General features: G+C 41.3%; 2 protein-coding genes across 2 annotated transcripts in view; one reads left to right on the top strand and one right to left on the bottom strand.

Annotated features, from left to right (window-relative positions):
- Positions 1 to 11047, bottom strand: part of LOC146316782 (DENN domain-containing protein 2A) — a 43305-nt gene extending 32258 nt beyond the window's left edge. Inside the window, exon 1 of the mRNA XM_084733756.1 lies at positions 10643 to 11047. The gene's annotated coding sequence lies outside the window, so the exon portion shown is untranslated. The remainder of the gene's footprint in view (positions 1 to 10642) is intronic.
- A 3990-nt stretch (positions 11048 to 15037) lies between these two features.
- adck2 (aarF domain containing kinase 2) lies at positions 15038 to 21690 on the top strand. The gene is made up of 9 exons (XM_084733755.1): positions 15038 to 15206; positions 15307 to 16307; positions 16429 to 16575; positions 16854 to 16982; positions 17672 to 17767; positions 17927 to 18205; positions 18405 to 18533; positions 19151 to 19204; positions 20751 to 21690. The coding sequence occupies exons 2-9, from the start codon at positions 15438 to 15440 to the stop codon at positions 20892 to 20894; spliced, it is 1848 nt and encodes a 615-aa protein (XP_084589881.1). The 5' UTR covers positions 15038 to 15206; positions 15307 to 15437; the 3' UTR covers positions 20895 to 21690.
- Positions 21691 to 21763: the final 73 nt, after the last annotated feature.

Genomic DNA, 21763 nt, shown 5'->3' with positions numbered 1-21763 from the left:
CATCTTGGAGGCAGAGCAAACAAATCTCTCTCTATGCCCCCATCTGGGAGAGGGTGTCATGTTACGTCTCCTTGCAGAGTCGGAGCATCTGTCCTTCGCCTCCCTCCCACAGACATGTCAGCCCCTCCTCTCCACAGACAGAAAGCTCCCATCAGCAGAGCTCCTGACTCATCTCTAGTAGTCTGCTCCCAATTACTCTGCTGGCTCCACAGACCAGTGCCCTTTGCCAACTCATCCCAGGGTCCGCTTTTAAACAGCTCTCACTCTGGCCTGCGCAACTCCATCCAACACTGGCTCCGTCAAAATCCAAAAATCCACATTTGGTACATTTGTAACTGAAACACTACTCCAGCTTCAGCCAACATCGTAAGACTCTGTGATGCCAAAAGCTTCAGTGTGCCGCAGATGAATGCTCTTTGTCGGATTGTCTAACGGCATCTGAAACCTCAATTTCGATTGCGGTTTTCTGGGGGGGGACAATTAATCTGAGAGTCATGGCAACTTTACACAGTAACTGTGCAGGTAATCAGGAATGAATAAAGTGTATCTAAAACTACTGAATGGACTGCTATGAAAATTTCTACAGATTTCCAACATCTTTTGAGGATATATTCTAATGACTTTGTGTTCCTCTGACCTTTCCATTAACACCATTAGCAGGTCAAACTTTTTAATTGTTCAGTGAAATATCTTAACATCTACTTAATGGATTGGTACCAAACTTTGAACATATATCTATGGTTCCCAGAATATGTATTCTAATGTGATCCCTGCTTTTTTCTGCGGTTTTTAAAATACATTTATCTGCCGTGAAAGTTGGCACAGACATTTATGTCCCCCTTAGGATGAATTATACTGATGATGGTGAAAATATAAAAAATATACCAGTTAAACATCAACATAATTGCCATGGTGAGCATTAGGGATGTCCCGAGATCTGATGCTTTGGTAACAAGTCGATGCCAAAATTCTGAAAATGCGATGATAGTTGTTTTTGTGCAGTACGGTAGGTACTGGGGGTGAAATTCCTCCAGACCTGACGGAGCCAGCATATACATCTACAAGTGATCTAGCCTGATGTTCAACACCTAAGGAAGAAGAATGCCCAGGCTGGTGGGCAAGACAAGAGTAGCTGTAGTAACATCTTCGCCTAGACTATCTGAAAAAAAAGTCCTAAAATACACATTACCATTATTTTTGAGACAGCTGCCAACTATGTTCCACAGTGTTCGCAATGACTAAATACAATTGCTGCTACGTTTAGGCTAATGTATGTAACCATAGCTCTTAGTAGTGGATTATCATCCATACCATTCAGTGTGGGTCATCTGTCATCAAAATATGTGCACAGGGTTATTGTTTTGTTTGTGTTTTTCTTTACTGTACTATCAAATTGGTTATCAAGAATCATGGAGTTTCACTGGTCTTCTTATGAACTACTTAATTTCAAAGCACTGCTCACAGAACCACTGGTGTGGTTAGAGACTTTTAGCCAAAGACAGATTTCCACCTATTCATGTTGGACAACATTCTGAATCTCAAAGTTTGCTATCCCTTTAAATCTTTCTGTATTTTGCTCTCTCCATTCCAAAGACAAATTAGTGCACATCATGGGCTCATTTGGCGGTAAGAAACAAGACCTTGGTGTAGATGCACCTGTGGTTGGAGCACTGTGGTTGCAGCAAGCATAAATCATCACTGACAGAGTAAGTAAGGCCACTGACAGGAAAGCTCGCCAAACAAAAGAATCCATGGAGCTCTTCCTGGCAAGGAGCCTTGCTGTTTGGCAGGCAGTGATACATTTCAATGGATGAGGTAATTTATAAACAGCCACAGGTAATATGCAGGTGATGGACATACACACGCCTTCTGTCGTCTGCAGCCACAGATGTACTCTGTTTCATCATGCCCTTAAACACAGAAGACAGACATGGCATGTCATTCAGTTCAGAGAATACCTGTCTGTGCTGTTAACAACACCCAAAGGGCCTGGATTTTAAAGACTCATGAAAAAGTGTCATTAAATACACCATCATTCACAGGAAAAAGAAAATTCCCTACAGTGAGGTGTATTTACAGCTATCTGATATTACATTGTGCTGACACACAATGTGGGAAGCCTAATGGTAAAACCTTTCCTCTCTAAAACAGGCTCAGCCACAGTGAATGTGCAGCAGTGAGTGGACCTACAGTTCCTTTCAACAATAATCTGGCTTCTTCAGCACACTAACATTATTCTCCAGGCTTCAGATCAAATTTCTCCTCCAAGCCACAGTCTCTGAGCTGAGCTCCAATTCCAAAATCCTCTGCTCTGCTCTGCTCTCCTTCTCCTTCTCCTTCCTGTTTTTTTCCTCCTTCACATTTTAAGGGTTCCGCTTGAGAATTCCCACCAGAGCTCCCCCGTCCCATCCCTGCTCCCCTGCTCCTCTGCATGCCTGCACAGAAACAGATTTTTATAATTCACCCGTCGATCCCCGGGGGAGCTAAGCGAGGCGAGAGCTTGGGAAAGTGCTCTTCCGGAGTGTAAACCCCAGAGTCAGAGTCAGAGCCGATGCTTTTGACCTCCACACACCCCGTGACCGACAACTGTGAGGCTGGGCCAAGACCGCCAGCGGACAAAAAACTGACTGAAATGAAGAGGGGTGTTTAGCACTGCTGAAGCAAGCCAAACCAAACTGATCTTAAGGGTGTGTGTTTTCATCGTCATCTCTTCAGGAACCTCAGAACAAACTGTACTCAACACATTGCAAATATTGCTTTGTAGTCGGAATCTTCGGCAAGGACTAAATCATCTACGTGCTTAGGAAGAATGAGTGAGCATGTTGTGTATGCAGCTGTATCTCATTTGTTTCGTTCTTTTCTTTTCTTTTTGCATCCTGAAATGTATCCTCCATTTAGTGTGGGTTGCTGTTGTTGTACATTAATAAGGTGTTAAACCAAGAGCTAACAGTTAATGTAAAGATAATCAGATGATTATGTGTTTCATTTAGTTTTAATTTCTTAAAATTTAATGCCTCCAACAAGTTACTAGATCAAGACTTTCTAACCTAGCTTAAAAAAATGTATATCCCAATGATATAAAGCAAAAGAAAATGCTAATCCTAGCATTTCTGAAACTGCAAAGAGCAAACGTTGTTGATTAATCATTTCAGCATTATACTGTATATCCAGCTAACTTTAGGGCTACCCCCCTTTGGATCCTGAGGAGTTGTGGCATTTCTTCACAAATAATCTAAACTATGCACACACTGCACTTGACCACTACATTTACAGCTGAGCAAAATTTAGAGGAGCGGCTTGTCACTAAGATGGGAATGGACGGTCCACCTTAAATGTTAGTCCACCTTAAGTGAGGATGGATCAAAGCTGTTGCTATGTTTGGAGCGAACCCCCTTCACAGCAGCATGCAAAACACAGGAACTTGGCTTGGGTCTTGAGGAGTTGTGGCAATATTCACCAATAAATAGCACACACTGCACTTCACTGCTACGTTCACAGCTATGATGTCAAACACATGATCTCTCTTTACTGCACACTTGCAAACGGCTACATTGACCCAATTAACATTACATAAATACTGATAGCAACATTGTTTGTCCAGGAGGTTACCAGTTTTTCGGTACTGACCAATCAGGAACCACTGCCAATTTATTACCAGCTCTTGATATCCATCTCTATAAACCCTGCCCACCCATACCCAAAGTAGACATCCATACAGAACTAAAAACGGCTCACGAAGAGTGACATCAGGCGCAGCAGACACCACTTGACAGTATATAGCAGTATAATAAAGGTTACGATTGTTGTAACCGTCATTACACTGGAGACAGGCAAAGGGATAACTACTACTTTCCTCAATCTAGAACTTAACAAGACAGTGTTTAGATATGATTTGATGCGATCAAAGTTCCTCCATGTCTGCAGTGTGTCTGGAGTATCTACTCATTAAGTTGTTACACTTGGATGAACTTCCAGACATTGTTTTAATTCTCATTTTAGCGTGGATCTCTAAATTGACAGGTAAACAAAATTCTTCTCATTCTCAGCCATGGCTGCAAGAGAAGAGAAGAGAAGAGAAGAGAAGAGAAGAGAAGAGAAGAGAAGAGAAGAGAAGAGAAGAGAAGAGCTGGAACTTCTTCAATGATTTGAAGGTCATTGCTCTTACAGTTTTTCCATCTCAAATATTACTGTACATACACACATGCCCGCTGCACATAACCAAACTAACAAAGCGTGCGGTAACCTTTCCCCATTTTGTTTGAAATGCTCATTATACCATGGCAACCGGAGCCTAAATCAACGAGCTGTACAGCCACATTAGAGTCACACTTTGAACCCAGATGGACACATTCCTTTCCAGACGGCAGCCTTCCCCACATACAAGATCTTTTTTCCAAGTTCCCGATGTTGAGCAAATGGTAAATGCATGTTCACATGCAAGTACAGTTTGTGTGTGGATGCTCAAGTTTGTGTGGGCATGTGTTTGTATAAATGTATCTGTGCATGTTCTGGTCTATATTTCCATGTCTATTGCAATGCGTGCCTGTTTTTCCTGCATGTGTTTGTGTATTTTAGAATGTGCGTGTGTTCGCGTCTATGCCAGCGCCACACGCTGCCAGCGGACGCGAGCTGCAAAGCCAAACGAAGATGGAAACATTGAACTTTAGGAAGGTCTTCATCAGCATCAGCAACATTCCCACTCCCAGCCCACAACTAACATGCTGCCAACTGTCTTTGCCCCTCTCTTCAGTCTGAACTCTGCCAGAGATTCACATTCTGTCGTCTGTGTTGACAACGCAGCAGGACAGGGATTCAGTCCTGTTAAATGTCCCAATTAGAGTCACAGCAACCATTTTCTCCTAAGCCAATGGTTCGATTTCTTTTTAGTGCAACGCAAGACACTCAGCAGAGTGAAACTGCCAGACAGAGCAACAGCTTGCAAGCGGCAGGCTATGAGTGTGTTCATATGTTCATGTGTGTGTGTCAGGGTTCATTGTGCATCTAATGAAAAATACATGGCCAGCTGCCAAGTGGATAAATGTCTCCAGTATCCAGTGTGATGGTATGCGTTATCCATGCACGCATGTATGTATGTGTGTTGGTTTGACTCCTAGAGGGACAAGGTTATGGGTGTCTGAGATGGTATGTATTATCCATGCATCTGTGTGTGTGTGTGTGTGTGTGTGTGGGGGGGGGTGATCATGACTAAACCCATGGCCATCTAGCAACTTCACAGACAATGTCTCCCCCCCACCATATCTTTGAAACAAGAGGAATTCTTTGACCATCACCACAGGACACATTCTTTCTGAGCGTGTCGCCGAGGCAACGACAGCAGCTCAGGAACGGCAGGAGATTGGCCCGGTGGGGTCTTTAAGTTGCAGGCCGCCCTGCAGAGTGCCTGTCAAAAGCCAGTTCCTGTAAGAGGAGGGGTGGACGGGCTGTAACCTCCTACAGCACTGCTGTCACTTTTCTGAGCAGAAAAGAATAGAGAAGACAGATGTCACTGGCTGGATCACACACACACACACACACACGCACACACACACACACACACACACACACACACACACACACACACACACACACACACACACACACACACACTCTCAGACACAAAACGCACCATGTACCTACGATTTATTATCCATCCACTGAGGAGAATGTAATCAACTTAAGTTAAACTATGACAAATCATCAAGTTTATAATGTTTCACATGACAAGAACTGTATATTTGCAGTCTTCTGTATATACTGTATACACACATAAGCCACATTTACATACTCATAAATGTGCCCATAAACTACTTCTGCCCCATAATACTTGACTAAACTGGTAACTGGTGAGTCGAGTCCTAGTTGACCAAGGTTTCATTCATCTGTTAGATGCAGAAAAAATAAATAAATAAAATGAACACCTCAAACTCCATTTGGGAGCTGCACCTTGCAGTTACACCCAGGATAGTAACACAGGCCTTTCCTCTTGTAACACTGAAGTCACCGGCTCACTGCTGCTAACTGTGCTGTAGCTGCATTAGCTAGCCAGCTCAGTTAGTGGACCTATTGGACTGGGACACAGCTTCCGAGACCAATGGAGACCAGTTTGACGACTGGTGTGCTGTTGATATGTGCTACCAGTCGAGATGTGCTACTTAGCAGTTCTCTGGGTAGAGAATTAAGGTGAGGGTGGGGGTTACTCTGCCACTGAGCATTTTTCGACAAGGCAGCATAAATTGACAGAGCACCGGGAATACAGTACAGTGATTTACAGTGCCTCGGACAGGGACTCTGACTCCAGAGACGGTGAAGATATGGCAGGTTCAGGAAAGGCGTGAACCGGGAGAGGAGCAAGTTTGTAGCAAGTTAGTTTGAAGCTATATGTGCATCATGTTGACAATATCTATATCTTATATATATACTGAATAGAAATCAAAGGCAGGATCAGCAGTTCTCTCAGTAGAAATAGTCAGTGTTCTCGCTGCTGTTGCCAAACAAGCAAATCAAATCAAGCATTTGGAGAATCTCAACACCCTGTATGTAAAAAGTAAACGTAAAACGTGTCTGTGTGTATTAACAGGCATCTAATAGTTAAGTTTCTTGCAAATTGAGCATGTAGCGCCAATGTGATGCTCAGCGCTGTTTTCCTGGATGAATTTGCACTCTAGTGACTCACTCCAATCATCAAGACTGATTTCTCCACTTCAGCACGCCTCAAGAAAAAAGTAACAAGCTGACTCAGTTGTGAGAGATGACAGGCTTCTCACGATACTAAACATCTGGCATCAGAGTTTTCTTTTTTCCCCTTTACAAAGCATGCACACTAATAATAAATTCCATTAACCTCCGCTTAGTAGACCTGAGGCCTCATGTGTTGCATGTGTTGATATGTCAGTGTGTGTTTATGTCAGTGAGTAGTACAGTCAAAATCATGAGTCATGGAGGGTGAAAAAAAAGATGGATGGTCATTAGAATACCATGGATATGAGCTGGTCAATATTTTGGTGTCAAAGAAACAAAAAAGAGAGAAACAGAGGAAAATATGTAATTAGAGAAAATGCCATGACAACAAATTAGTTTGTGTGTGTGTGTGACAGTAAAATGAGACGAAGACTGAGGCATTGAGGTTGTGAATACTCTGAGTGATGAACACAAAGTCACGAATACGCTTTTCCCACCACAGTGCACATTGTTTTGCACAGCGGCCGTGCAGACATTTAGCCTCTGCCCCTGACACAGAACGTAAACAACAACTGACCCAATCTGACAGGCCACTGTGTGTGTGATAGCAACACTGGTAACAGACACACAGCACACAATGGCTCCACAGCAGAGCCCCTTTACAAGATTGCAGCCCACTTATTACAACCTTGCTGACTGGCAGACAAGCAGCCCCTGTCTCTTTATCTCCAACTCTATAAACCCTCTCCTCACAGCACCAGAGAGTCAGCCAGTCTCAATTCAATAAACTCTCAACCTTACCCAGTTAAGTAAATACAACCTCAGGACAGACAGAAACAGGAGAGCAGAGGAATGTTGATTTGTGGTTAGTAAAACTCCTGTTGACCTGCTGCTGTTCATTTACTCCAATATGAAAACAACACTGAATTTAAGAGGCAGTACAGAAAGTTGTCCCAACCCAAAGAACACTTTAGCTGCTGTAATCAAGCATATTAAATCAAATATGTTCCATGGATCTTGCTCTGCCTTGAGTTTAATGATTGCCCAGCAGGCTGAACTAAAAGGCCTGAGGAGGCTGCTGAGATGGATTATGTTGGCTGATTGATAACCATCTCTTAGGGGTCAGTGCTCATAGGACACAGCGGACATTCCTGTTGCACTCTGGTATGACATTCAACAGAGCGTCTGCTATCTCATAAAAAGTGATATGGTGGAGTCACAATACACAGACACACACATACATCTGCAAAAAACTTAAAGGTACCCTGTGGAGTTTTTAAACACCAGTGGCACTGTAGAGATATATGTTGATGACATGGTCCCTGGGTCCCTCACAAATTCTACATTGTGTGTGTGTGTATATATATACATATATATGTATATATATATATATATATATATATATATATATATATATATATATATATATATATATATATATATATATATATGCATGATGTATTACGTATTTCTGGTCGTTTAGGCAGTAATGACATCTCTAGCTCAGCTGGAAAACTAGTTGCTAGTCGGGCCTATACGTTAACTTGTACAACTTGTAAATAAAACAGATGTTTATTCCATGTCTGTGTCAAGAAAAGTACTTTAAAATTCATCCCTGCAGTTCTATTGTCAGGTGATCCCAGTAAGGCAACAATTAAGCAATTAAAAGGAAAGTAGGAAAAGGGGTGGGAGAAAAATGATTCTCTTAAGTATTATAATTATGATCTTACTATCCCTGCACCTATTTTTGTTGCTTATAACTAGTTCTTAGTCTGTTAGCTCAATGCTAATACATAATGAGAATTCCTATTAGCATGCTAACGGAAACTAGCATCACGATCACAGTAATATTATCTTGAAGTGATCCATTTTACTTCACAGGCCGAGTGTAGTTTGACATGTCTGCTCATACTTTCAGGCATATATTTCCTCTGTATTGTCACCACAAACTAATAGCTGCTGACTTCACATTGTTTCATCTGCTACTCTGGCTTTAAAATGGTACACTGACCAGCTACATCAACTTTAAAAAGTCAAAACTCAAACTCAGAATGCACAGTTTAAAAATTTTAGTTTCACAACTGTATAGCAATGGTGCTTCTGAAATAAAACTCAAAGACTGACTGACTGTGATTCACTTCTTCCTCAGGTCTAGTGTTGGAAAAGCCAACAAAAATAGCAATAAATCGTAATATTGAATTGCAGTACATACTGAATTGGCACCCAAGTATTGTGATAGTACTGACTTAGGAGATGAGTTTAACATCTCAGTGTGCTATATTGACCAAGAAAAAGATTTTGCAGCAGGAGAACTCAGCTTTCACTGTCAATATAGCAGCAATGAGGAATATGTTGCTGCAATTGACTACATTTACCATCAACACTGACTGGATAAAGACATGAAAAGTGCCAAATTGTCCCTTTAAGAGAAGAAGTTGGTTTTGCAAGTTTCACAATGTTTCCAAACATTAAGAAGAACATTGCAAATATTTTATGAGATAGAAAATGCTTTCAAGATGTTTGGTAGATCTTAATGGTTGCATTGGCTGAGAAAAATAAACAAAATTGTGTTTGTTTACAATGAGAACTCCACATGGTGCATTTACCAGTCAGACTGTTTTCGCAGTAAAGGATCATTATCCTTTTTATTTTTCCTGGAATATCTTGACTTTTTACAAAAAGTTAAATTCAAACCGCAATTCACCAGACTGGGCCTTCATACTTTGGTTGAGTTTTTGATAATAAGTGGTCAGGGCTAATTTCATTCACTTAGCTGTTGAAAAAGTGCTGTGGCTGTTGCTACTCAAGCTAATTGCCCAGTTCATCTATAAATCCAAAACAAACTGCTCCTGGAAATTCAAAATGCCGAACTTTCTATACAAGACAATAAAGCAGAATGTAGTTAAGACTTGAGAAAATGTAAAAACTGTCATAAACTCATATCTCAGACATATATTTTGTCTTTCATTAAACTATTAAGATTATTCTTGTAAATGTTCGCTGACATCCTATTTGTCTGCCCTTTGTATCTGTGTCTGACTACTATGACCACAGCTACAACATAAACCTTCAAATCCAAAATCACACTTTCAATAACGCCTGGTCATGAATCTGCAGACAAACTGTTACTCTTAATAATGTTATTGAAAAGCTGACTTTTTGGAGTCACCTGAACTCCTCTGTCCTCCCTGAGGAGGTCTCCACCCCTGCCTGCCCGGCCTCCTCACAACAATACACCGCGCTGGGACTCTGCATGAAGAGGTGCCTTTGTTCACAGTGAAGAATGCTCATCTCACTTATCCTCTCCTCTTTTCTCTCTCTTCCCCTCAACAAGCCGGTTTGGAATGTGACGGTTTGAGTGCGCACTCTGACTGTGGTCACCAAACCATCTACACTTTGTTTTCATTTAATAAGCAGATGAGAGCTGACAGCCACTGGGTTCATGTGAGTATGAGTGTGCGCTCACGTGTGCTCAGATACTCCAGTGAGCTACAGACGAGTCTCTTGTGGGCAGCAATAATGGACTTGGTGCAGACAGTTTGAGACTGGCTACTTGAGCAACACTCAGGCATACTTTAACTGGAGCCAAAGCAGTCCAGAATGAAAAATGGCTCAAATAAACACAGGCTGAACCACATCCTAACATTTACCATCCATACTGCTTCAAAGGAGCACATTCTGTACATGGAGGCACAAATGCAGGCTGACATATTCAAGGTCACGCACAAGCATGTACATTTACATTGGTGTGAGATGGTTAATAAATGCACATGCATGAAGATGGATACTCTAGCAATATAAATGATTTTCAGACTCGCTATTAACTATTAAAAAGTATATCAACTCAATGCCCAGTGTTCAATATGCTGTCTAGAAAGAAATCCTATGTTTTTGAGAAGATTTCTTAACAGGCGAAAAACATGCAAGCACACACTGTCACACACACTTTAGCTCTTCACTTTACCTTTCTGAGCTGGGTGAGCCCTGATGAAGTGCTCTTGGGGTAGTTTGTCATTTTGTGTAACCTGACCCCGCAGAAGACAGCATCCACTTGCATGGCTCCTTTCCTTCAGAGTAGTTTGCCTTATTCCCCCCCTCTTTCTCTCTCTGTCTTCCACGGTTTGTACACCCCTACCCCTGCCTCCGACTTCTCTCACTTTGCATAGCCCCTGCCTGTACCTCCCACATATACACACATACTGCAGCTCCAAGCGCACAAAAAGTTTGAAAAAGGCACAAAGTCAGGGAAATCCCTCCTCCCGTCCTGCCTCCAGCCAGGCTAAAATGTTTACAGCTCCTTTCTCCACTCTCAGCTCTCAGACACACACTCACTCATTCGGACTCCTATCTCTCAATGACGCTGGCTCCTTCTCTGTCTCTCTCCCCTTCCAAAACTTTTCCCACCCCTCCTTCCCTCATGCCACCCCCCTTCCTCCTTCCTTCTCCCTTCTCTCTCTCTCCTCCCTCTCCATTTTCCATCATCACCCCCCCCCCCTCCACATCCCCTCCCACCCACCTAAACCCCCCACCGCTGAACTAATCTGCAGCTGGCCGGGCGATTGGAGCCCTAGTTGCCGGGGAAACTGAGTGTCCTGCTCCCAAAAAAAAAGAGGAATGGAGCAGGAAGGGGCAAAGCTGAGCACAACTGAATACATAAATAAAAGCCTCCTCTGGGAGCCAATTAAAGAAGCCCAAGGGCCGCACTTCCTCTCTAAATGAGGGGACAACATGTTCATCCATTTTATCTCTACAAGATTTTGTTTACTGGTTCACATGTGCCAGTCAACAGCAACAACAACAACAACTACTACAAATAGCATAGAGGCAGAAGTGGTGTGGGCTGAATGCTGTGTGTGTGGGGAGAAGTGTTCTCAGACAGAAAATGGTTTGGCAGTGTTTAGGTTGATTACCGCTGACCTCTGCTCTGTGAGAGAATACACACTGGGCAGTCCAGCTCACCATCAGGGCCAGAGCTGCAGAGAAACTCAATGGATCCTGTGGAAAGAGGGGAAAAAACAGCGAGAGAGCAGGAAACCAGGCTGGCATACTGATGACCGCTGTGATTAATAATTAACCTTCTCAGCCCCACAGCGAACAGCGAACCAGTATGCAATATTTATAATGAAACCATGTCAGACTCATGTACTGAGATATGGTTATTAAATGATGCACAGGACATTTAGAATTTCCATTTGACATAAAGACTGAGATTAGGGTTGGAATGATTAGTTCATTAATCAATTAATCAATCAATGGAATATTAATCAGCAACAATTTCAATCATTGCTTAAACGTTTCGATAATTTTCCAAGCCACATTACCAAACATTCTCAAGTTCCACTTTCTCACTTGTAAGGATGTGTGTCTTTCATTAGTATTTTGGGATTGTAAACTGGATATCATGCATTTTGGACTTTTGTAGCAATTTGAGGACATTTCCCAATATTTTCTGACATTTTGTAGACAAAATGATTAATCAAGAAACTAATCAGTGTTAGTTTCAGCTGTAAGGGGGTTAGACACAATATCATAGCTGTATAATCAAATGCAGTTCAATACAACAGCCATGCAATTAGGGATATTAATAATTAATCATTAATCGATTAACAGCAATTAAGCTCTTAAGTGTTTAACCAGTGAAAAACAATAATTAATTGATAGTCTAGAAATGTTTTGTCTGGTGTAGACATTTGTTGAATAAGGACACTTAAACTGAAAAACAAAAATGAGAAAAAAACGAAAAGGAAAAAAAAACTGGAAAAACTTTTTTTTTTTTATCTCAATTTCACTTGTTCATGTTTTCAACTATGGGTTTAAGAAAAATGCAAAAACCTTGAACCCTGGTTTCAATTAATATTAGTTTGCCTTAGCTAAGCAATTTGTATTGATTTTCAGGAAGGCTGATTCAACTCTGTGGTTGCTTCTGAGGCCATAGTTAAAGTACAAGGTACATTTATAAACTTTACGAAAAGTGCTTGCTCTAGGAAAATTACATTGTGAGTGTGAATTTGTTCATGATACTTGATGCTGCGAAGCAGGGTGGGCAAAGTTTTATTTTACTTTTATTTTAAGGTGAAACAGAAAACAAGAGTTGAATTTTGTAACGTACATCTAGTATGTGACACTGTATCACTCCTCAAAACAGTGCATCATGATATCATGATGCATAAGATTCATTTTGTGTTGTGTTTAAACCCATGACCACAAAATGACAGTGTTGTTTTCTATCTTCATTCTTCTCATTACATAAAAAACAAAACTTTTTTAACTCCAATTTCATGCCTTCAATGGTGTGTTCTTTGTATCATAACCCCTGTATTTTAATAATTGGATTTAATTGATTTAATAATTGCCAGATTCTCGCCATAATAAAAATGCACAGAGGCCTCAGCTGCATTCCTACAGTCTTTTCACTGAGCAGCCTTCATAAACAGCATCACCTCAGCAACTATCCTGGTGACCCCTGAGCCCAAACGCTGACCTCGCCTTTGAAATGCAAGAGAGATCTAAAAAGCCTGGCTTGTCCATCAATAGCTGAGGGGGGAACAGAGTGGGAGGTGGGGGCGAGTAACATCTGTTTGGCGTTTATCCCACCTTATTGTGTCCCTGAGTCTTCTATCAGGCCTACAGCTGGGATCCTGGGAGCGCGCCGAGCCCACTGTCCAGGGGACTCGCACCGTGACTGGGAACATGGCCGGGACAAGTTCTCAGTCCTTGATGGTGCGTAGTGGGCTCTTTGCAAGACCTATGGTTTAAGCAGAGGAAATGACAATGAAATCAAACCCAGGGTGTGTTTTGTTCCCTGCCTCCTCCTTTCCTTTATGACCCAGAAACAGATTTTGCCAGCCAGACTAATGCAGAAAAATAACACAGCAGCTCTTAAGTCAACTCATTGGAACTTTGTTCAGGAAAACATGGAGTATCCTATCAGGAAATACTTTCCAATGCCATTTCCATTAATGCCCAGACAACACACTGTAAACTCTGCTCTGCCCAGTGATGTTCCTCTCATCAACTGATCAACAGCCAGCTGAAAAACGTTGTTGGCCTATCCCTTTTTTTCCAACTTACATAAAAGGTCTTGCAGTTTCTCAGGCTAGCATATTGCATGCCCTTATACCCATGTTAGTGGACCTGTTAGAGCTGAAAAAAATAGTCAAATAATTAATCAGTGAATAGACAGAAAATAGATTGACAACTATATTGATAGTTGATAGATTGTTTAAGACCTTTTTCAAGAAAAATGCCAAACAAACTGCAGCTTCTCAAAAGGGAGGATATACTGCTTTTCTTTGTCATACTGACGGGAAACGTAATATGTTTGGTACCTGTATGATGGCCAGATAAAACAAACAATTAGAAAATGTCACATTGAGCTTTAGGAAATTATGTTTAATTGATTAAGAAAATAATCTGCAAAAAAAAAATGATGCTAAAAAGTATCAGTAGTTGCAGCCCTAGATCTTCTGTGAGACTTTTTTGAGTCTTACAACTACTCTTGTCAAAACTTGGAAAAGCATCTTAAAGCACACTTTACTTCTTTCTCCTGTAAATCTCTTAACTTCTGCTCTTGCAACTTCTTAACTTCCACCTGTGCTTTTCCTGTTATACTGAGTCTGCTTTAAACAAGGTCTATAAGGGAACAAATGAGTCAATAGACCTTTTGCAGCCTTATTGATATAAAATAGCAGGTAGGCACAGGTTAATTAACGGAATTAATTAAGGTTCCGTTCCATTAAGTGCAGCGGGGCCTTTCCAGTGAGTCAACCTGCACAATAACAGCACCCTGACTCTGCTTGACCTGAACGGAAAGGAACCTTGATCAGCATAGGGGTTAACACCCATGTTCACCCCTACTATTTAGTGTAAAAATAGCTGCTGTGAATTAAAGGTCAGTTCATCGCATCCTTCTTTCCTCCCTCTGTCCCCTTGCTTCCTTCTTGCAGGAGGAGAAAGGAGCAGAGGAAGAAAAACAAACGGGAACGGGCACCCAGGATAATTTGTGATATGTCTCCATCTGCAGGGCAGTTGACGTCTCTGCACTAATTTGGATAAAGCATACTAGTCAACTACTAAATACTAAATGTGCCGGTAGCATGTCGGACTTTTCGTTTTAGTGGTGGTGAAGCGTTAAACATACCGTGAGCTCAACCAGAGCGAGCTCCGTCGGTTGGTCTCTTCTTCCAGTTAACTTTAGAAAACCGGTCGCCATGTTTGAATTTTCCTACACCAAAACAAAACTGACAAAAACGAAAGGGCACCAACGTCTTCTGTCAATTAAAAACCAGCTGTTAAAAGATTTTTGATATCCCTTTTCTTATGTGCCTTTAAGACGAAGCCACGTGACCTCGACGGTGGTACGTCATACCCGGAAGTATAGCGGCTGTCATTGCAATGTTTTCGTGGATGTTCTGTTTTCAATGGAAACGGATGATATTTTTAGCCAGTACAGTAACACCAGCTGAACCATGAAATGTCCCATTTGTCGACAGTTGGAGAAGACGAAACTATACTTCCTGTTATTGACCGTAAGTTAAAGTAACGCCATGAATTTGTAGCGTAACATGTAAATTCTTGTAGCGAGTTTAATGTAGCTAGCATTGATACCGGTCGCCTCTTTCTTTTAAGGTGGAATCCCTGTTATAGACTCGTGGATGTTTGCAGACTGTTGGAGTTTGGAGTCGTCATTCACTGATGTTTTGCAAAAGTGTGTTTTTGTACAACACGGACACATATGGCTGAGCTAACAGCCATTTGACATGATGACCATGATGGCCTTTGGAGCAAGAACAGTTCTCCTCAACCTGAGGTACACTTTCCAGAGAGCAGGCTCCTTTACCAGAACCAGAGTCATACAGAGCTACAGGACATGTTTTGTTAAAAGAGGGCAGATTTTAACCCAGGTACCTAAGGTTACACTGCTATGTTGGGGTGCAGTCAACGCATCATCCTGTGCAGCCAGATGTCAGGAGGCAATTCTTCCCTCCCAACATGCCGAGAGAAAATCTCTAGCTAAAGTCCAAGTGCACAGAGTTATCTTTTTTCTCCGCCTCACCCTTCGTGCGTTTGTGCTGCTCCTTAAATTTGGTCCCCTTCTGCTCCTCTCCCCGTTGGCTCTGGTGTCCTCTCGCTGGGCGTCTCGCTGGCTGGACGCTCTGCTGTGGGTCACTGAAACATCTGGTCCCACTTTCATCAAGCTGGGTCAGTGGGCCAGCACCAGGCGGGACATCTTCTCTCAGGAGTTCTGTGAACGCTTCTCCAGGCTCCACGTAAAGGTACGCCCCCACCCCTGGGTTCACACCAAGCAGTGTCTCAGGAGGGCTTTTGGGGAGGAGTGGAGGAGGGTTTTGGTGTTTGAAAGCAAAGAGCCGGTGGGTTCAGGATGTGTGGCCCAGGTGTACAGAGGATGGGCGAAGGCGGACCATGTGGAGGACCCAGCTTTCCAGGCGCTGGTGGAGGAGATGGAGAAAGAAGACTTGCTGGAAGCCTGGGAGATCCCTGGTCTGGGAGGAGTGGCGAGCTCTCTGTGGCAGCTCTGGAGGGGGAGGAAGGAGGATGAGGTCCATGAGGAGAGAAGTCACCTGGAGTGTACTGTAGAGAAGGAGCATTTGATACCCGTGGCTATCAAGGTGGGTAAAAGTGTAGTATACTATGTTCTGTTATGTAGGTACTCTGAAAAATACTGAATCATTATGCACTTTTTAGCCTGTCAGCCGATGTTTTTTAGATGAACTCCCTGGTGTATTACAGGTGCTTCATCCAGGTGTCAGGAGGCAGGTGGAAATGGACCTATTGCTTATGAAAACAGGTAGTTGGCTGCTGCACTGCCTTCCTGGACTCAAGTGGCTCAGTCTGTGTGAGATAGTAGATGAGTTTGAGAAGCTCATGACCAAACAGGTAGGAAGATTCTCCCACTCCCACATCTCCCATATTTGAAATAACATAGAATTTTCAAAAACCGTTTGACTTTGTGCTTGCTTTATTTGTTAAATTACACACATGAGCTGATTCATCTTTCTGGGATCAATAAAGTCGCCTCTAAATGTATTTGATTTTCTGTACAGAGGCCAGAGTGTAGGATGAAAAGTAATATCCTCATAGAAAAGAAGCTGGGAGAGTCTAATCATTTCAGTAATCTGACATTTCATATGACATAAAATGACATTTCATTTCAGATTGATCTCCGGTTTGAAGCCAGAAACATGGAACGTTTCCGGGATAATTTTCGCAATGTGGATTATGTCAAATTCCCAACTCCGTTACGACCATTTGTCACCAGGACCATTTTAGTGGAAACTTTTGAAGTGAGTGCAGATGTTTGGTTTGGTTATATGGTGCAGCAGTGGGCTGCAATTTAGATTTGTGTTCAAATATTTTGTTTGCTGAGAATGACTTACTAAAGCTGCATTTATTGCATGAAGATAAGCCATATAACCTATGACCTCTGCAAAACTTTAGCACATCAATATACACAGTGTGCATGATTCATTGCTGCACTTTCACTTCGTTGGCTTTGAGAAAAATTTCACCATGGCATTGTGGTATGGAATTTTTGCCACACATGAAGAAACTCAATTAGAACAGAAATGTGAGCTTAACACATTTCCATTTGTTTTAAAATGCTATGAGATCAACAAATTGGAACTCAACATGAATTGTCTGGTACAACCACAACCAGTGTTTGGGGTTCTTCAGCCACTATGACCACTTATGTCTGGCATTGAAAGAAAAAGATTTTCTGGCCTGCAGAAAGTTGCCATTGGCTGGTTGCCCACCAGACCTGGACAATTATAGGGGAAACGCTAATGTCAGAATATTAAACGCACACCTCTGCAACTATGGAAATATTGTCTTCTTTAGTAAACTCAACCTATGTGACACAATGTCTATGATTTTTCTGTAATATAGAATTATTCTAAAAGAAATTAATTCAATCAGAATTAATATCATTATTATTCAACAGTCTATGTTTATATTTTACCTCTTTGTTCAGGAGAGTGAACCCATATCCAGCTACCTGAGCTCTGAGATTCCTGAGAAAGTGAAGCAGAGAATAGCCAGGATGGGAGTAGACACCATGCTGAAGATGGTGAGATTCATCACTGGCTGGATAGCATCTCATTAATTGTCATTATTATTATTATTGTTACTGCACCAATTTGTGTTCTGAAAGAAAATGTGATTATGTTTGATTATATTTGTCTCTAAGATTGTATTTTCACATCATATTTTTTATCATGTATTCTAGGTTTTTGTGGACAACTTTGTCCACGGGGATCTCCATCCAGGGAACATTCTGGTCCAGTGTTTAGGGCCTCTTACTGGTTCCAGTGACAGCATTGGTATGTCAGAGGTGACTCATGGTAAGACCACCCTCACTGACTTGTGGGACACAGTGGTGGTCAGCGTCAGGCCAGATCCGTCTCCTCTCCAGTTGGTGCTGCTGGACGCTGGCATCGTGGCCCAGCTCAGCGACCATGACCTTACCAACCTGAAGGCTGTCTTCACAGCTGTGGTGCTGCGTCAGGTAATGAAGGAAATCAGGAAATATCATGTACACATGAATGTAGCAGAACATATTTTAAACACACTTTTCTAAATTTTCCACATCAAATCCAACCACACTGGATAAAAAAGCAAACAAGAAGGGAATGTAATCTGTAGGTCAATAAAAACCTCCAGCTTGGACTGAGTGTGTTGCTGTGGTTGTGATTTTCCTTCTTCAGGGTGAGCGAGTGGCAGAGTTGATCCTGCATCATGCTCGGGCCAATGACTGCCAGGACGTGCCGCGGTTTAAGAAAGAGATGGCTCAGCTGGTGGACCATGCACTCAGCAACACCCTCTCTCTGGGAAAGGTACTTCCCTAGATTTGCGCTTTCATATTATGTCTGTTTTTCTGAATCGGAGCCGCATGAGGATTATGTTACTACGTTCAGCTGTGGAGGACATTAGAAAAGAAATTGAATTATTGCTATCGTTCTGTGATTGTTACAATAATACACTATTTGATATCCATTTTCTTCTGGTTCTGGCTTGTATTGTGTGCTTCTTCTGTGCTCTTTTATGATTCAAGAAGCACTGTTTGCCTTTATTGGTTTAGCTCGCTTTCTTATTCTCACTGTCCCTGTATAGAATGAAAACCTATATGCAAATTAAACAATTTTGCCTCAGTGTAATACTCATTGTCTTAACAGTAAACACTGCTTTGCAAACCCTTTTTCTTGTTACGTAACTTATGCAAAGTTTATACAGCCTAAGAGACAAACAGGAAACTGGGTTCAAATAGGAAAATTGGCCAAACCACCTCACTAACATGGACAGGTTTTCAAAAAGTAGCCATCCATCCATCAGCAGGAGGTATTCAACTGTTCAGAATGTCAGTGGCTGGTGCAAGTGATCAGTTACTTTAGAAATTAACTGTCACTAATCACTTCTGAATTTTTGCTGACTGATTTTTTTTCTGTGTTTATAGATCCAAGTGGGTGAACTGCTCTCCAGAGTCTTTGGTCTGCTCATCAAACACAAGGTAGAACATCAGGATGAGATGAAATGAAAAAATACTTTGTATTCTGCACCCATTTAACAATATCTGCAAAAAAAAAATACAAAAAAATATCTTTGTACTCATATCAGGATCCAATCATGTTTTTCCTGCAGGTGCTCGGCATCCATGAAAATGCTTGAATATGGTGTTTTCAAGGTTTTAAAAGTACATGGGTTTTGGATTAAGTGCCTTGAAACTGCTTGATATTGTAATCACATTACTATCATAATACATAGCTATCTGACTCAATAGAGATAGTGATTGATTGATATTGGCTCAGGCAGATGATGCCAAGTCTACTTTCAGACGGGTGACACATTTCAAAATATGAAACTGTTTCCCAGTGTTTGTTTTCCTTTAGTTTTTCACCCTTCTGTTGAATGCAATCACAAAAACAGATTTTTTGTTGCATATAGCACGACATCTGATTTACATGTTTTTTCCAATTGCTAACGAGCATCGGTCAATACTGAAGTCACATTTTCAAAACACTTCATACAGTCTGCATTACCAACATGCTATGAGGCCAAACACTTAATCTCACCTCCAGAATTCACTCAAACTAACAACAGGGATCATTACATTATTAATGAACTTTGATCTTTGAAGTTTGAATAATTTATCACTGAATGAATCTCAAATGCAGTGATTAGCCTTTTTGTCTGTTTGGTTACAAGACTACTGCAAACTTCTACAAACAGGACACGTGAAATTACAGTCAGTTGTGTTTGGAATGATTATCAGGCTTGTTTTTAATTTTATTGAAAATATTCTGGTAAGATTTTCTATATTTCCATCTTGTTACTGCAGAAACACACAAATTTTGCCCCAATTCTGTTTTGAATGTGTTTTAACAGTTTTGAAAGCACAGTGTTAGCAGTTGAAATATTTTTGACATTGTGAAAAAGCCTGTAATGTGATGGAGTGAAGTAAAAAAAAATGAGTATACAGTATGTATATAAATATGCATGTTACTGCTGTAAGGTGTTGGAGTTAGAAAAGCTTGAAAATACCACAGGAACCCTAATCCTGTGTAAAACAAAATACGAAATGTGCTTTTGTAAACTTGAACCAACCACATTCAACTGAAAACTTCTCCTCACTGGTGAATGTTAACAGTTATAATATTTAAATGGCCCTTAATGAATGTATGTAATAATTTAAAATGCTTTTATGTCTTTGATTCTGTTGTAAAGAATTGCTCAGTTTGCACATTGGGGTGTTTGGTACATGCACTGAATCCTCTAGCTGAACTGACTCTGACTGTTCTGAATGGTCATTGTCCTGGACTGAATAAGTGTTTTTTTGTTTTGTTTTGTTTTTTTTGCATGGAGAGTGCATTTGTCATCTCAGTGGTGATATAACAGTCACTGACACAATCAGAATTGTTAACTTTGATGCAAAAACGAGGTTGCTGAGTAATTAAACTCCTAAACTGTGCTTGTTTGAGCCTAGCTTGACTGAACTTCAACAATTAGAAGGACCACCGTGATGCAATCGCTTATGGATATTGTAATTTTTTTTCTAGGTGAAGCTGGAGAGTAACTTCGCCTCCATTGTGTTTGCCATCATGGTGCTGGAGGGCCTGGGCAGGTCACTCGATCCAAACTTGGACATCCTGGATTTGGCCAAACCTCTGCTGCTAAAGAACTGTGCCTCATCACTGCTCTGACACACACACACACACACACACACACACAGCTGAAGCACAGTGAATCACGCACAGACAGGCACCTCTAAGTGCATACACAGGTCCTATGTCGTATATACTGTATACATAGAGTACATCTATAGATTTAGCACGTGTGTACTGTATCCTCCTAATGCAACGATCATGGGTTGTTTTCAAGCTTACAATGCAAGATTCCACGTGGATCACAAGATCATTGTCACATCACTACATTTTAGCAGTGCTGATGCCATAAATACCTCATTGAGTTTTACATTGGTGATGTCTCCACTTCTATCACTGTCTGCTGTCTGGCTTTAGTGCAAAAATTCCACCCACCCAAATCCACTTCAAGGCACCTCTAGCTGAGCCTAATGAATGAGAGTGTGTGCTTTTTACATGAGGCACCACTTGTTTATTGAGTGCTAATGGAGTCAGACACGTCGGCAGACACACAGATGGCATCAGAGACCATTTGTAGTGATTTAAGATATTGAAGAAAATCCCTAGTTGATATTTAAAAGCATATTTTTTACTTTTTAATGACTAATATTGATCTCAGGATGTCTTTTATCATTGCATCTTTTATTGCATCTTAGATAATGTTGTCTAATGGACATCATTTGCTTTGGTGTGAATCACAATGTACTGTAACATTTGTTCTTATAGACTGCATTGACAATGTGAAGCCTTTGGGCTAATTGTGCTCATGACTGATCCGTGTCTTTTAACTTTCCATTATAAAAGTGGGAACACTTGTATGAATTATACATATCAATAAAAAGGGAATCTATGCTAATTGATGCTTCTTCTTTCCTTGTCCTAAGTTTTCTGGCTAGGGTGACCAGGTGTCCCACTTTATGTGGGACTGC

The sequence above is a fragment of the Lutjanus erythropterus genome, chromosome 13, assembly GCF_056507025.1.
Source record: "Lutjanus erythropterus isolate fLutEry1 chromosome 13, fLutEry1.hap2, whole genome shotgun sequence".
In the NCBI taxonomy this organism is placed as follows: Eukaryota; Metazoa; Chordata; class Actinopteri; order Lutjaniformes; family Lutjanidae; genus Lutjanus; species Lutjanus erythropterus.
This window is presented reverse-complemented; position numbering and strand designations above follow the sequence as displayed.